This window comes from Schistocerca cancellata, chromosome 2 (assembly GCF_023864275.1).
Source record: "Schistocerca cancellata isolate TAMUIC-IGC-003103 chromosome 2, iqSchCanc2.1, whole genome shotgun sequence".
Lineage (NCBI taxonomy): Eukaryota > Metazoa > Arthropoda > Insecta > Orthoptera > Acrididae > Schistocerca > Schistocerca cancellata.
This window is the reverse complement of record NC_064627.1, coordinates 863,343,633-863,361,780: the sequence shown is the minus strand read 5'-3', so window position 1 is coordinate 863,361,780 and position 18,148 is coordinate 863,343,633. Positions and strand designations below refer to the sequence as shown.

Below are 18,148 nucleotides of genomic sequence, written 5' to 3'. Positions count from 1 at the left end.
GTATCTTAACGTCATGTACGTTAAATTATAGGTAATATAAAGGAGCAACTGTTTGCAAAATATTTTGGTTGTACCATCAATAGTGTTCGAGATATCCTTATTTTAAGAAACGTCGAACGTCCATTTTTGCCATTTGCAAAAACGGTGGGGTTAATCCGTCCCCGTATTTGTTTGGCTGATTTTGCATAGAAATAGTTCTAAATTAACGGCTTTTTGGAAAATATTTGTAAGCGATTATGTTTTGCACATAAATGAACAAAATGTGATAAAAAAACTGTTTAGAGTACTAAATGTACTGAAGTTAACTGAATGAAAATTTTAACTGAAAAAAGATGATTTCATTGCACGGCGGTGTAACAGCAATGTCGATCTCTGAATGTTAAAATCACGAGCGACACCCCGTAAAGCCATTCCCATTTGCATTGCAGTAACTGCTCGGCGAATATCGTTTTGATGGAGGTTTGTCGTTTTTCGTTTGAAATTTCGTACCATTTTCCTAAAAATGAACAAGAACTTATTTTGTTTCCATAAATAAATAATTCCGTACACACAAGCGATAAAAAATATGCGGACGGATTTACCCCACCATTTAGCGGTCCGCTTTACCCCACCATGCCATTTTTCATTTAACACACATAGAAACAATTTCGTGTAAATTTCCAACAACAATTATACATGCGCTGAATAGATCACTAAATACACTACAAAATCACTTACCATTTGTTTTGCGATCGTTTTATTTAATAAGGTGAATCTAGTGATGCAATTTGCACAAAAATTAAATTGAAACAATCGAAAACACACTTGTCTTTTGAGTGTCTAAATGTCAAATGCAGCAAAGCTGTCAAGGAGACATTTTAATTATTTCGAATGCTCTCTATGGTAACACTAATGCGAAATCGCTCCGCTTAGCCGCTTCTCACAAATAGAGAACGGTCGGGTTTACCCATCCGGTCGGATGTACACCCCCCCCCCCTCTCTCTCTCTCTCTCTGTGTGTGTGTGTGTGTGTGTGTGTGTGTGTGTGGGGCTTAAGGTCAGAGAGGGGGCGGGGGGAGATTGAAAGAGGACTGGGAGGACTAGATACAGAAAACGGGAGAGAGAGTGGGGAGGAGGAGGAGATGGACAAAGACAGGGGGAGATGGAGATAGAGATGGACAGAGGCAGGGGAGAGCAAAGATTATGAAATATATCCAGTTCCCATCAATCAGAAACGTGTGGTTTCTCTTCTCTTTTGTAAGTAGGCTGTTTAGGTTTTTATGTTGGTAACGCCACGTTGCGCTCTATATGAAAATCACTGTCTGTGCTGTGTGAAGGCTGTGGTTGGTTTGCATTGTTGGAATATATGCTATTGTAGTGTTGGGCAGTTGGCTGTTAACTGCGCTTAGCGTTGCACAGTTGGAGGTGAGCCGCCACTCGCCAGCAGTGCTGGATGTGGGGAGACAAATGGCGGAGTTTTGAGAGCGGATGATCTGGACGTGAGTCCATCAGAGACAGTAAATTTGTAAGACTGGATGTCATGAACTGCTATATATATTACGACTTTTGAACCCTATGCCTATCAGCAGTTAGCGCCTTCAGTAGTTAGAATCTTTTATTTAGCTGGCAGTAGTGGCGCTCGCTGTATTGCAGTAGTTCGAGTAACGAAGATTTTTGTGAGGTGAGTGAGTGGTGAAACGTATAGGTTAGTCAGGGCCATTCTCTTGTAGGGATTATTGAAAGTCAGATTACGTTGCGCTAAAAATATTGGCTGTCAGGTTAGTGTTGATCAGAATAGGTAAAGAGCGAAATATCTGAGTACGTTCAGTTCTGCTCAGCTGTTTGAAAATCAAATAATGTAAGAGGTTTATCAGCACAGTAATTCATTAATTTTTCTAAGGGGATGTTTCACTTTTCCATTTAAGCAGACAGAGCCACAGCAAAGCGCGTCTGGGAACAGCTAGTATGTTAATAAAAATACTTTGCTACTGAGAAAGAAAAGTTCTACATTACCAACAGTATTGTGACCACTACGTCCCAGTAACGCCGTCAGCACTTCAAATATTCGGCACTCTGATGTCCACTCTTCAGTGTCGGCTTTATAAAATGAAATGAGGAGCAAGAGCTTGGGGGTAGGTAAACAGGAACAGGAAACTTGCAATGCCTAGGGACGAAACCATCCCAGAATTCGTCTTAAGCGATTTAGGAACAACCTAAATCTAAGTGATCGAACGAGGGAGCGAACTGCCGTCCTTCAGAACGAGAGGACAGTGTCTTTACACTGCGCCATCTCTCTCGGTTTTGGCTAACTTGATGCCGCTTTTCGGCTTCATGAAAATATTTTATCATCAAAAACTTTAAAAAGGCAACTTTGTGCTTCAGGCTTCGGCACTTTTGCTTCATGCTCGTAATTGCATAATCGCATTTCCACACTGTCCAAATGCGACATTTTAATTATATACTTTTTATCAGTAACAATTTCATCACGTTCAAACGATTAAAGAGCGTTGTAGTATACCGTCCCTTCGACAATGACATCATTACGGACGGAGTAAAAACTCCTGCTGGGGGAGGAAAAAGGAAGGAAATAGATTTTTGAAGAACACATCCCGATATTTGTCTCGAATGATCAACTGAAACCACGACAAATCTGAACCCAGACCCCCGTTTGGGGATTCGAATTGCTGTCATTCAGAATACGAGTCCAGTGTTACAGCCACTGCAGCATTGACCAGATGATGAAGTCTTTGTGTGTAGATTTCCTGTTCACAAGTCTTAGACAATGTTCACTGTATTTCCGCAGTTGTATTGTGGCATGGTCGAATTCTTACGTAGGGTACAGAGGGCAGCAATGGAGTTTACCAATGAGTAGTGCCGTTACTGTTCTACGTGCAAAACGACTCAGCGGCAAAGAAGATTGGTGACAGGCCTTAGCAGGCCCTTTAGATCTGACAAATCTTCTGCGAACACAAATCTTCCTGCATATTACCAGGAGAACTTCGTATAGGCTGCTTGCTGGAAATATTTCTTAAGAAAAGTTCGCTGACAAGGCGACTACAAATGCCGTTATTTGAAGATTGATAACTTCATATCAGCGCTTGTTCTTCATCGATAAGATTCTGGGAAACTACAGCTTAGTCCATCACAATTCACTACAACGTAAAGAACGTCACATCCAAAACAAAAGTGCAGCTTCCAGAAGAGGAGCAGGAAATGAAACAAAACTTCACGGATTGAGAGGGTATGTGATGTTACTTCAGTGACTGCAAACTCGACTCATGTTTACAAAGAACTTGGCACTAAGAGAAGCCGTTTATGTTGTGGTGTCAACAGTTGTCTACGCACGGGGCGTTTAGGACTTAGTCCCGCTGGTATTTGTTTCCGAAGAGTGGTGCGGAATGAAATAATGTTGCAGTATGTCCATTACGTGCTCTTGGATGGCAGGCACAGATAAGCAGGACCGACGATGTGCTTTGTGCACGGTACGGCGATCCTAGCTTGTGGTGGTCAGACGTGGTCCGCCGGAACGTTGATGGTGAGTTTGGCTGCTCTCATGTTGGCATGCAGTCCAACAGGCCATCGTCACATCCGAATGCCCCAGAAATCTGGATGTTGTATAATACGACCAGCTGGCCAAATGAAGATCCACATTGCAGCCCCCCTTTCAAAATCTATTAGGAGCTGATAAATGCAGCACCTCCGTGTTGTTAAGTGATCACTTGACGTCTGACGCTTTTCACGCCAGCTATGGACACATAGCAATAGTCTAGTTACGAAGAGTGATTGAGAGTAAATAAGAGATTTTACTTGCAATAACGTCACCTGCCTTCAAGTATCTGCCTGTTTGGGTAAGCACGGCTCGTGATTTGTCCACACCCTCTTTTACCCCCCCCCCCCTCCCTCTCCATCTCCTACTACCACAACGCATGATGATGCGGACAGTGTCGTTCCCGATTAGTGAATGTAGAGTAGCTCACATCTATACATCGTGCTACTGAAGTAGCTATACAACGTGTAAATTACGCAACAAATTTAGTAGGTTTTATCATGGTTTATTTTCACTGATGTAAAAAAAAAATATGCTCCATTCATGCTTCACCCTCTTTGGGGTCTATTTTTTTGCCTTTCTAATGCAGCTGTGTTCTTCGTCAGGTTCCATGTTGTCTCCATAAAAAATTTCATCGAAATCGTTTCAGCGTAATGGAAAAGCTAGTTCACATTTATAATATTACTATGGATAAGGTAATAAATGGAAGTGTGAAAAGTAGTGTAAATTTTTAACACGTTATTTGCCAGAAGAAGCCACCAAGCACAAAGAGATACTGTGGAACTGACGAGTTTGAAGAGGCTCTACAAAAAGTAATTCGAAGTTAACAATAAAAACAAGGAAATTTTTGACTCTTTATGTATTGTATGTACCTACACCTTGTGTTTATTGCACGAAATTATTTAAACTATATTTTATGTCTAAATCAACGATAGCTTGTTTCTAGAAAACCAATCGATATTCCATCTAGAGGAATGTGTTCTCATTAGGTATCTTGTTTTAAAATTTTAAATTAGTTGTCACAAAGTAAGGAAGGTTAAGCAACTCAGTTACTATACACACATCAAAAAAAGTTTTGCGTCACCTCGGTTCCGAGAGTTCCGTAACCTGTACAGCAAATTGGTATAGAGATCAACATAAACATCATTCCCGCCCTTTTTATTGCTCATGAAAGCCACACATTGTATGTTGTACCACCGTACAGCGAGACCTTCATACGTGGTGGTCCAGAATGCTGTACACACCGGTACATCCAATACCCAGTGGAATGTCCTCTTGCATTGATGCATGCTTTTATTCGTCGTGGCATAGTATCCACAAGTTCATCAAGGCACTGTTGTGGTTCGTGGGTCACGTCGTCCATAAACAGCCCATTTCAATCTATGCCAGTCATGTTCGATAGGATTCATGTCTGGGGAACATGCTGGACACTCAAGTCGAGCGATGTCGTTAGCCTGAAGGAAGTCATTCACAAGATGTGCACGATGGGAGGCGCGAATTGTCGTCCATGAAAACGAATGTCTCGCCAATATTCTGCCGATGTGGTTGCACTATCGGTCGGAGGATGGCATTCACGTCTCGTACAGCCGTTGCGATGCCTTCCATGAAACTGCAAACATTCACGAAACGTTTCTTTATATCGATGAAGCAATTTTAGAGCATTTCGGGCTCTCCACGAGATGGTTTTTATCACTGGACCTGGTTTCATGCAGCTGTGTGGGCAGTACTGGTGTACTGGTGTACGCCAGCGGCGTACGTCGGCCCCACATAATGCCATCGCAAAACAGCAGGGAACCTCCACCTTGCTGCACTCGCTGGACAGTGTGTCTAAGGCGTTCAGCCTGATCGGATTGCCTCCAATCACGTCTGCGACGATTGTCTGGTTGGAGGCGTATGCGACACTCATCGACGAAGAGAACGTGATGCCAATCCTGAGCGGTCCATTCGGCATGTTGTTGGGCCCATCTATACCGCGGTGCATGGTGTCGTGATTGCAAAGATGGACCTCGCCATGGTGTCGGGAATGAAGCTGCGCATCATGCAGCCTATTGCGTACAGTTTGAGTCGTAACACGACGTCCTGTGGCTGCACGAAAAGCATTATTCAATATGGTGGCGTTGCTGTCAGGGTTCCTCCGAGCCATAATCCGTAGGTAGCTGTCATCCACTTCAGTAGTAGCCCTTGGGCGGCCTGAGCGAGGCATGCCATCGGCAGGTCCTGTCTCTCTCTGTATCTCCTCTATGTTCGAACAACATCGCTTTGGTTCACTCCAAGACGCCTGGACACTTCCGTTGTGGAGAGCACTTCCTGGCACAAAGTAACAATGCGGACGCGATCGAACCGCGGTATTGACCGTCTAGGCATGGTTGAACTACAGACAACACGAGCCGTGTACCTCCTTCCTGGTGGAATGACTGGAACTGATCGGCTGTCGGACCCACTCCGTCTAATAGGCGCTGCTCATGCATGGTTGTTTACATCTTTAGGCGGGCTTAGTGACATTTCTGAACAGTCAAAGGGACTGTGCCTGTGTTACAATATGCACAGTCAACGTCTATCTTCAGGAGCTCTGGGAACCGGGGTGAGGCAAAACTTTTTTGATGTGTGTACAATAAGCACACTTGTAGTAGTAGTAGTAGTAGTAGTAGTAGTAGTAGTAGTAATGAGTGTGATATTACAGTGTGGATACGACTGTAGACATTAAGTTTTTAGTAAGGGGCAGAATTTACATTAAACAAAAACTTGAGACATCACTTCCTCTGGGAGGGACGTGTAGCCGTAATGACGTGCAAACAATTCTGCTATTTATATTCCGCAAATAACTTTGTGTTGTTCCCTGAGAATAAACTAGTCTCTTTTCTGGTGCGGATGTAAGGGCACCACTGTTTGGTTCAAATGGCTCTGAGCACTATGGGACTTAACATCTGAGGTCATCAGTCCCCTAGAACTTAGAACTATTTAAACCTAACTAAAACCTAAGGACATCACACACATCCATGCCCGAGGCAGGATTCAAACCTGCGACCGTAGCGGTCGCGCGGTTCCAGACTGAAGCGCCTAGAACCGCTCGGCCACACCGGCCGGCGGCACAATTGTTTGAAACAATCCGTATCGCCGCGCTGGTTTTTCGGTGTATTGGCTAAAAATCATTTATAGGGGCCGGGACGTGCTCAGAAGTGATAAAATTATTTCACAAATAACCGTGAGGAATTCCTGAGATCGATGTGTCATCACTGTTTCAGCGGAGAAGGATTCTAGGTATACAGTGCTATATTTGTGCACTCCTCGGGGCAAGACTGTTTATGATGATTCGCTGCAGCAGTTTGAGGAAGGAAGGAAACGTGCTACGTGCAAATACCGTAGACGGCTTTCCTCACTTCGCCCCTCAAAAGTACGATAGCGAAGAGCAGCAGACGAGATTTACTCACAATTTCTACTGAGAAAAATCGTTAGATGTTAACGAGATCACGAAGCGTAGTCAGTGTGGCGGCGGGCGTTATTGTGCATCATGATGGTTCGGACTCCGGAAAGTTTTCACTTTATGCCGCGTCGCAGCTTCTGGAAAGTGTTTTCATAATGCTGCGCATTGATTGTGACTCCACGCTCGAGGAACTCTACAAGTAGATAGCCCCTGCAGTCGAAGGAGGTCTTCATGACCTTACTGGGACTTGCGTGAACAGTTTTGGATTTCTTTGGCGGCGAAGATGTGGGAAATTTCACTGTTGCCTATGCTGTTTGTCCACGGGCTATCTGAATGCTGTGGGATGGTATCATCATGTTGCACGATAACGCCGGCCCCCACGTTACGGATCGGACAAAGGCTACACTTCAGGGATTTTGGCGACATGATGAAACATACGTGGGCGACGGGTTTAGTCGGACGATGTAGTGCAAGGGTGGGTGCAGTTTCGGATGTCAGCGGCCGGAACGTGTTCTACGAATCATTAATTGATGGTCTCGTCTTCAGTGGGATAACTATCTTGACGCGTGTGGTGACTATTTGTGAATGGAACTGTTCCATGGTCTCGTTGTGATTTCGTTTGCCTGCCCCTCATTCAAGCCGTGGCGGCCGCCTGCCGTGAAGCAACCCACATAGCAAGTTGTAGCTGCGGGCTGCGTGACTCCCAGGCTGAGTTTAAAACGTCCCCGAGAGCTAATGCTGTATAAATGGCGTAAATAACGAAACCTGTAAGCTACTGTGTAAAGGAAAAATAAAGCTTCCAGATACAGCTTTCAGACTTGGCTTTTATTTATTTAATCATGTAAACAATTCTCACAATTCACGAATTTTCGCTAAATGTGTAGGTTTTCCAAATTGCTAATATGAGAACCACAATTAATTAACTTACAAACGACAGTGCTACCAGCAAAATAGAAAAAAATGTCTTTTTACCTAAGACGTTCACTTAAAGGAGTATGTACAAACTTCGAACGTTTGGACATGGCAAGCTTATCCATGATGGGTATTGCAGATCGCCATGACTGTGTACTAATTCAATACAGACAGGGATAACTACGACCACCCACTTACGAAAACTTTATTTCCATAAACCAGTTTTCGAACATTTTTGGCTCATCATCAGATGATGCTTTCAGAAATTTTCATATTTACCTTTTTAGGACTAGAATTTGCTTCATGGTGCAGTAGGGGCGGTATGTTGTTAGCTTCCGCCTGACGGCTTCCATTTTCATTACCTTTGGACAACAGGATTAAGCTCACTGTGTGCATACCGAATAGTGATTAATTCTGCGACCAGTAGGCAATGGAAATGAAAGCTGCCAGGTAAGTGCTAACATCAGTGTTTCCCACACAGCTGCATGAAACCAGGCACAGTGCTAAAAACCATCTGATGGAGAGCCCGAAATGCTCTAAAATTTCTTCATGGATAAAGAAGCGTTTCGTGAGTGAGTGATTGCAGTTACCTCTGGTTATATTCAATATGGACATGCAGTGCGACCATCTCGTCCACAGAAAATATTTTGGTTCACTCAACACACAAATGTTGGCAAACTGAGCAAATTTGTATGTACTAACCAGTTCAGGAAATAAAGTACAATTGGCGTTAGAAGTACGTATTTGATAACAAATACCAAGAGAAAAGTAACTCTAAAATCTGAAAATTTCCTGCGTCTGTGTATTACTGACACACACGTTTATGTAAGTTCAAAATGGCTCTGAGGACTGTGGGACTTGACATCTGAGGTCATCAGTCCCCTAGAACTTTAGAACTACTTAAACCTAACTAACCTAAGGACATCACACACATCCAGGCCCCAGACAGAATTCGAACCTGTGACCGTAGCAGTCACGCGGTTCAGGACTGAAGCGCCTAGAACCGCGGCCGGCGTTAATGTAAGTGATCACGCTCATATGAGGTACTGTTTTATGACAAAAGTGGACAAATTGACAAGATACGTTTCGATAGAAGGCTGGCAACTTGTCACCTGCCTTTATTACTCCCTGATCATTTGGTTCCCCTTTAAAAGTGCATTTTCGTAGCTATAAGAAAAATAAACAAAGTCCAGTAATTTTGCCTTGCCAGACTGTGAAACTAAAACTGACCGACTACAGAAAACTCCCGTTTCCAGGGAGAAGATGTAATTTTAACTGCAGAAAATGCATTACTGGTAGCTATTGACAGAGGATAATATACTAACAAATGTTTACAGTTTGAAATCTTTCCTTTATGTGGTTCACATGACTTCAGATAAAAGCAAGAAAAATACACACGATAATTTTTATCTTATACTCTCTTTGTATAATAAACTCCCGATTCTTGAGTCGAACTCCCGATTCTTGAGTCGAACTCCCATGTGTAAGGCAGCTTAAAACTGCTTTTACTCTTTAATGAGTTACTCTAGTAAATGTTTTACGTTAAACACGTAAGCGAGAAAAAATTTATAAAACGTTTGAAATCATGCGTAAAGTTTTGTTGCAAGTCACTTAAGTGATTTCGTTCTCAAATACCGGATAAATGTAGTCTTGGTATTTGTGCGCGGTGGATTACGCAGCCGTGGCTGGCCGTTGTGACCGAGCGGTTCTAGGCGCTTCAGTCCGGAACCATGCGCCTGCTACGGTCGCAGGTTGGAATCCTGCCTCGGGCATGGATGTGTGTGATGTCCTTAGGTTAGTTAGGTTTAAGTAGTTCTAACTCTAGGGGACTGATGACCTCGGATGTTAAGTCCCATAGTGCTTAGAGCCATTTGAACCATTTGATTACGCTGCCTCAAGAAATACACATACACAGGCACAACAAAAATCCCAACACCAAAAAATGAGTATTATTTCCTAAGGGACCAAACTGCTGAGGTCATCGGTCCCTAGACTTACACACTACTTAAACTAACTTCCGCTAAGAACAACTCTCGCTCTCTCTCTCTCTCTCTCTCTCTCTCTCTCTCTCTCTCTCTCTCTCTCTCTCTCTCAATCTCTCTCTCTATCTCTCTCTCTCTCTCTCTCTCTCTCTCTCTCTCTCTCTCTCTCACACACACACACACACACACACACACACACACACACACACACACACCCGCGCGCGCGCGCGAGTACTCGAAGGACCGCACAATCCGTGACAGGGCGCCTCAAACCGCGCGGCCACTCCGCGCGGCTGCCAACACCAGGGGGGAATTGTGCGAGATAAAGTTGGTAGGCGTGTTTCTACATCTGAAAGATGACATCAAATTTCACGCCAGTCGCATGAGTGGCAACAGCAGCGCCACTAAAAAGATGCAAATCATGTTTGCTTTAAATACACGCTGTAACGGTGGTGAGAGTTAGTTACCTTTGAGACTGGACGTAGTGACTTGATGTTAGTCAAGAATGCCTTTAAGGCGACAAAGACGCCGTTATCAAAATTTCACCGAGTCTGAACGAGGTCGTATAACAGGGCTGCGAGAAGCAACATTGCAAAAAGACAAGGTAGGAATGTAGCCACTCTACATGAGAACTGGCAAGTGGTCACGGGAAGGCACTGTCGCAAGAAGACCGGGTTCCGGAAGGGTACGTGGCACTACACGGAGCAGCATGGTCGGTGTGGGGCTGTGACGCATGGTAACACGTCTGCATTAGCAATCCGAGCACCAGGTTGAACCACAGTGACACAGCGAACTATTACAAATCTGTTACTTCAACGACAGCTCAGGGCCAGACGTCCTTTAGCGTGCATACCACTGAACCCAAACCATCGGCGTTTGTGATTTCAGTCGTGTCAAGGGAAAGCTTATTGGAGAGCGGAGTGGGTGTCTGTCTGCGTTTTGTGATGAAAGCCGGTTCTGGCTTGGATAGGAAGAGGGCAGCTGAGCGCCTGCAACCAACCTATCTGAGGCCTAGACACATTAGATCTCCTGGAGGTATGGTCTCGAGTGGGAGCACACTCTTGATCATGCCATGCACCCTGACTACGAATTTGTACGAGATTCGACCAGTTGTGATACAATTCCAGAGGATGTTTCCCAGCAGGATAACATTCGCCCACATAACGCTGTTGTAACCACACAATTCTGTGATTGGATTGAGGAGTTCCTAGATAACAGGACGCAGCATGTCATTCTCAATGGAGAGAAGTCTTCCGAACTAAGAGTGATTTCAGGTGTGCTGCAGGGGAGTGTCGTAGGACCGTTGCTATTCACAATATACATAAATGACCTGGTGGATGACATCGGAAGTTCGCTGAGGCTTTTTGCAGATGATACTGTGGTGTATCGAGAGGTTGTAACAATGGAAAATTGTACTGAAATGCAGGAGGATCTGCAGCGAATTGACGCATGGTGCAGGGAATGGCAATTGAATCTCAATGTAGACAAGTGTAATGTGCTGCGGATACACAGAAAGATAGATCCTTTATCATTTAGCTACAAAATAGGTCAGCAACTGGAAGCTGTTAATACCATAAATTATCTGGGAGTACGCATTAGGAGTGATTTAAAATGGAATGATCATATAATGTTGATCGTCGGTAAAGCAGATGCCAGACTGAGATTCATTGGAAGAATCCTAAGGAAATGCAATCCGAAAACAAAGGAAGTAGGTTACAGTACGGTTGTTCGCCCACTGCTTGAATACTGCTCAGCAGTGTGGGATCCGTACCAGATAGGGTTGATAGAAGATATAGAGAAGATCCAACGGGGAGCAGCGCGCTTCGTTACAGGATCATTTAGTAATCGCGAAAGCGTTACGGAGATGATAAACTCCAGTGGAAGACTCTGCAGGAGAGACGCTCAGTAGCTCGGTACGGGCTTTTGTCAAAGTTTCGAGAACATACCTTCACCGAAGAGTCAAGCAGTATATTGCTCCCTCCAATGTATATCTCGCGAAGAGACCATGAGGATACAATCAGAGAGATTAGAGCCCACACGGAGGCATACCGACAATCCTTCTTTCCACGAACAATACGAGACTGGAATAGAAGGGAGAACCGATAGAGGTGCTCAGGGTGCCCTCCGCCACGCACCGTCAGGTGGCTTGCGGAGTGTGGATGTAGATGTAGAAATGGTCTACAGAGTGTCGACATGCTGCCTTGATCTGTTTGATCAGCAAATATGTCTCCAATGGAGCACATATGGGACATCATCGGACAACTCCAGCGTCATCCACAACCGTCCCAGTATTGACTGACCGAGAGCAACAGGCAGGAAATTCCATCGCATAAACTGACATTTGGCACCTGTACTTCACAATGAATGCGCGTTTGCATGCTTGCATTTAACATACTTGAGGTTACACCCGTTATTAATCAACCAGCATTTCACATGGACAATGACTTTCCTCGCTCTTATATTAACCTGTGAACTTGCAACTTTAATATGTTACCTAGGAAAATGTATTCTAGAAATTCCTTACTCTGTTTTAATTATTTCTTGGTGTTGGGATTTTTTGTCTTAGTGTAGTTTATAGCCGTAATACTTCACTTACTGTGTTGAACCTTTCACATAACGAGTAGATTATGTTAATATTTTAATTTTTAAATTCGGTCACTACTTGCTTAAAATTTTTGGTAGCCGCTGGAAACTGATAGAGGCATCCGACAACTGGTTCCGGGTTCCGTACTTAGAGATCGACGCTTATTGTTAAGTGTATGTGCTGTAATTGACATGTTTCATTTAGTTCCATCTCCCCCTTTCACCTCTCTGTCTCTACATCTCCTCGCCCTTCACCGTTCTCTGTCCATCATCCCCACCCCAGTAGGAGATTGATGATTCTTTCCCTTCACAGTATTTCCTTCCAGATGTTGTTGTTGTGGCCTTCAGTCCAGAGACTGGTTTGATGACGCTCTCCTTGCTACTCTATCCTCTGCAAGGTTCATCATGTCCCAATACCTACTGCAACCTACATCCTTCCAAATCTGTTTAGTGTATTCATCTCTTGGTCTCCCTCTACGATTTTTCCCTCCACGTTGCCCTCCAATACTAAATTGGTGATCCCTTGATGCCTCAGAATATGCCGTACCAACCGATCCCTTCTTCTAGTCAAGTTGTGCCACAAATTTCTCTTCTCTCCAGTTCTGTTCAATACCTCCTCATTAGTTATGTGATCTACCCATCTAATCTTCAGCATTCTTCTGTAGCATCACATTTCGAAAGCTTCTATTCTCTTCTTGTCTAAACTATTTATCGTCCATGTTTCACTTCCATACATGGCTGCACTCCATACAAATACTTTCAGAAACGACTTCCTGACACTTAAATCTATACTCGGTGTTAACAGATTTCTCTTCTTCAGAAATGCTTCCCTTGCCATTGCCAGTCTACATTTTATATCCTCTCTACTTCGACCATCACCAGTTATTTTGCTCCCCAAAAAGCAAAACTCCTTTACTACTTTAAGCGTTTCATTTCCTAATCTAATTCCCGCAGCATCAACCGATTTAATTCGACTACATTCCATTATTCTCGTTTTGCTTTTGTTGATGTTCATCTTCCTTTCAAGACACTGTCCATTCCGTTCAGATAGTAAGTATTAAGTGTACCAGGTATGGTTGAAATCGATCGAGGGATTTAGGAACAGCTTTCTGCCAGCGACATTATCCGTGTACGCACATGTCACACATCTTTAACATATTTGTACACATATTTCGTCTGTATCGCTAGTTAGTTTCGTCCTGGAGTTTAGTTTTCATGCAGCTCAGTATTTATGGCGGAACATATCGTACAACGTATGTCGTACAACGATAAAATTTTGCAGGCTACATAAAACGTCTTGCCGGATGCGGCAGTTCTACTACATGAACAAGGAAAATGTAGAAAGCGAATACAGTATTTGACATTTCTTTAAGAACTTAATACATTGAAAGCATTATTTAGTTTCGCAGTTTTTCGAACAGGCCTCTGCGTGAAGTTCTTGAGTTCACACCACAAATAAATCACAAATAAATCGTGTTGGACTCTGAAAACTTTAGCTTAGCTTGGCTTGGCAAGTGTCCCAAAAAGTAATGCTGTGGAATGAAAGTACTCGTATGAATGTATGCTAGCTTTTTCGTATCACCTATTTCAGACAACGTCCGCATTGCGAATAGGTGTGTGTTTCAAGTTATAGTGCCAATGTTGCATCACACGAATGACAACAGGTAAATAGAGATCGTAGCTTCTAGCTAGTCAATTCTCCCTCCACCCTCCCAACTCCTCGTGTGATACACACACGACTGGAACAAAGCAAACCCTTCAAACAGGTTCAGTGATTTCTGTGTACATGTGCGTTATATGTACGGACCGAGCTAAAATGAGTGAACTTCCCGTAGGCGGCGCCAGAATCGCTCATTGAGTGGGAAGTGTCGACGAAGGAGACAGATCTGACGCCGGCGAGGATCGTATAGCGGGTCATGGCGGCGCGTCCGCATGCACGGCGCGTGAATTATTCAACAGAGAAATTTTTCCGGGGTTCCGTAGCCAGGCATTCCCGTAGTCCGGAGTCGCGCGCGATCCTCTGCCGTATCCGTTAGCGTCCACTGGAGGACATTCACCAGCGTCACTTCCTGGCTACATGTTCAAACAGCGGAAGGCGTGTCTCTCTCTCTCTCTCTCTCTCTCTCTCTCCCCCTCTCCCCCCCCCTCTCTCTCTCTCTCTCTCTCTCTCTCTCTCTCTCTCTCTCTCTCTCTCCTCCCCCTCCCCCTCCCCCTCCCTCCTCATGCTTCTCTCCAAATTTGGGTTGATTTTATTGGACCAGGCTTGACAAAATCATCCCTGTCTCCGAATACCAGAAGCCTACCGTTCCGTCCATAGTAGCGGACAGGACAGGCCCATATGAGCGGTATTGGATGATAAGTTCATCCCCCCTTCTACACGGGAACGAACGTGCAACAGCGAACGGTAATTCTGTCGAACGTAAACGCTAAGCGCGCTTGAGAAAACGGCATTCGGTGGTGTTCGGTTTGCATTCTCTTCTGTTCGTTCGAGTTCTGCTAGTTGGCGCTCATCTAGCGAATCATTCGGCGCTATCAGTTAAGATAACTTTCGTCTGCCGTCTTGTCTACTTCTGTTGTTGTTCACATGAACTGCGTGAGCAAGCTGACCGAAGAAAGTAGATTTCATACGTGCTTCTGGGATTCAAAAGAAACACAGCACAACAGTCGAAGGAAAACGAATATGATTAGTGGAAAATTGCCGAAGCACTCAAAGGTCCTGCTGGGAACATGCGAAAAGCGATAAATTCGTTAGATGCTTGCATCAGGCGGGACTGGAGTGAATAATCATAAGCTCTGTTAATATTTTTATTAAAAAGGAAAAAATACAAATTTCTTTGTCAGTAAAGAAGTGCGTTTTGTTTCTGGATTGAAAAATGGCATCCACGTCTCATCCATCGTCACAACCGACGAAAAGAAAGTCCCATTCGTGCTGTCGTTGCGCGTCAACATTGCTCGGCAACATGCCACACGGGCAGCCGTGTGGTCGTCCGTCAGCAATCGTGGCACCCACCTGGATGACACTTTCCGCATTTTCAGGTCGTGATGCAGGATTGTGTGCACAGAACCCACAGAAATGCCAACTCTGGAAGCGATCTGTTCAACAGTCATTCGGCGATCCCCCAAAACAATTCTCTCCACTTTCTCGATCACGTCGTCAGACCGGCTTGTGCGAGCCCGAGGTTGTTTCGGTTTGTTGTCACACGATGTTCTGCCTTCATTAAACTGTCGCATCCACGAACGCACTTTCGACACATCCATAACTCCATCACCACATGTCTCCTTCAACTGTCGATGAATTTCAGTTGGTTTCACACCACGCAAATTCAGAAAACGAATGATTGCACGCTGTTGAAGTAAGGAAAACGTCGCCATTTTAAGTATTTAAAACAGTTCTCATTCTCGCCGCTGGCGGTAAAATTCCATCTGCTGTACGGTGCTGCCATCTCTGGGACGTATCGACAATGAACGCGACCTCATTTTAAAACAATGCTCATGTTTCTATCTCTTTCTAGTCCGGAGAAAAAAAATCGGAGGCCTTATAACTTGAATGCACCTCGTACATCGTAGCTGTTTGAGACTTGAAAATGTCTCGGAGCCTTGAAGTTTCATGTTACTAAGTGATTTATTTCCTGGTTGTCGCTCAGCCGCGGATCTGACCCATTCTCTACGGAGGCAGAGTACTGACGGAGGTCTGTGTGGTGTTGCAGGTATGACGAGGGTGGCGACGGCTACCTGGACCTGAACGAGGTGAAGCGCATGATGGAGCGCCTGGGCGCCCCGCAGACGCACCTCAGCCTCAAGGCGATGATCAAGGAGGTCGACGAGGACGGCGACGACCGCATCAGCTTCCGGGAGGTGCGTATCCCGCTCTGCCCGGGACGGCCTGCCGCCACCGGACTCTGTAGAGTGCATCAAGCCCATCCAGTTGGCAATGAGCACGCCTTTCTATTCGCCGCTTTGTCTGATCGATAAAAACGACACGTCACTTGTTGTAAAAATGTAACAACTGATCTGTTGTTAGTGACCAAATAAAACGGCGAAGAGACTGACGCGCTCATTATTCACATAAAGGTCGCAGGCTTCCTGCTAGATTTCAACGTAAGCCATTCCACTTACGCTGATGATGCCACCGGATTTTTGTAATTTTTTATGTTTGCGTTACGTGAGGCTCAAAAATTAAACATTAATAATTCGACACATTTTGATATAACTCCCAAAAGAAAGTCCAGGTGCGTGTAGGACTCGGATACTGAGGGTTCTGTACAAATTTAATTCTGCATATAGACAGTTCATCCATTCCGGAAATCTGAAATCTCGATCATTTTTGCCTGTTATCGACACGCATACTGGCAAGAAATCAATGCCAGGGATTCAAAGATCTTACAGAATATTTCAATTTCATGACGCAAAGTTACGCAGGAGGCTGGCGACAATAGTACACTACTGGCCATTACAATTGCTACACCACGAAGATGGCGTGCTACAGACGCGAAATTTAACCGACAGGAAGAAGATGCTGTGATACGCAAATGATTATCTTTCCAGAGCATTCACACAAGGTTAGCGCCGGTGGCGACACCTACAACGTGCTGGCATGAGGAAAGTTTACAATCGATTTCTCGTACACAAACAGAAGTTGACCGGCGTTGCCTGGTGAAACGTTGTTGTGATGCCTCGTGTAAGGAGGACAAATGCGTAATATCACGTTTCCGACTTTGATAAAGGTCGGATTGTAGCCTATCGCGATTGCGGTTTATCGTATCGCGACATTGCTGCTCGCGTTGGTCGAGATCCCATGACTCTTAGCAGAATATGGAATAGGTGGGTTCAGGAGCGTGCTGGATCCCAACGGCCTCGTATCGCTAGCAGTCGAGATGACAGGCATCTTATCCGCATGTCTGTAACGGATCGTGCAGCCACGTCTCGATCCCTGCGTCAACACATGGGGACGTTTGCAAGACAAAAACAATCTGCACGAATAGTTCGACGATGTTTGCAGCAGCATGGACTATCAGCTCGGAGACAGTGGCTGCGGTTACCCTTGACGCTGCATCACAGACAGGAGCGCCTGCGATGGTGTACTCAACGACGAACCTGGGTGCACGAATGGCTAAACATCATTTTTTCGGATGAATCCAGGTCCTGTTTACAGAATCATGATGGTCGCATCCGTGTTTGGCGACATCGCGGTGAACGCACATTGGAATCGTGTATTCGTCATCGCCATACTGGTGTATCACGCGGCGTGATGGTATGGGGTGCCATTGGTTACACGTCTGTCACCTCTTGTTCGCATTGACGACACTTTGAAAAGTGGACGTTACATTTCAGATGTGTTACGACCCGTGGCTCTACCCTTCATTCGATCCCTGCGAAACCCTTCATTTCAGCAGGTCCTGTAAGACCTGTCTGGGTACAGAAAATGTTCGACTGCTGCCCTGGCCAGCACATTCCCCAGATATCTCACCAATTGAAAACGTCTGGTCAGTGGTGGCCGAGCAACTGGCTCGTCGCAATACGCCAGTCACTACTCTTGATGAACTGTGGTATCGTGTCGAAGCTGCATGGGCAGTTGTACCTGTACACGCCATCCAAGCTCTGTTTGACTTAATGCCCAGGTGTATCAAGGCCGTTATTAGGGCCAGAGATTGTTGTTCTGGGTACTGATTTCTCAGGATCTATGCACCCAAATTGCGTGAAAATGTAATCACATGTCAGTTCTAGT

The 18,148-nt window shown here is 44.8% G+C and overlaps 1 protein-coding gene across 1 annotated transcript in view; it reads left to right on the top strand.

Annotated features, from left to right (window-relative positions):
• LOC126162808 (EF-hand domain-containing protein D2 homolog) overlaps positions 1 to 18,148 on the top strand; it is a 274,450-nt gene that overhangs the window by 233,362 nt on the left and 22,940 nt on the right. The window contains exon 2 of the mRNA XM_049919548.1: positions 16,131 to 16,278. Coding sequence (XP_049775505.1) covers positions 16,131 to 16,278 — 148 coding nt within the window. The remainder of the gene's footprint in view (positions 1 to 16,130; positions 16,279 to 18,148) is intronic.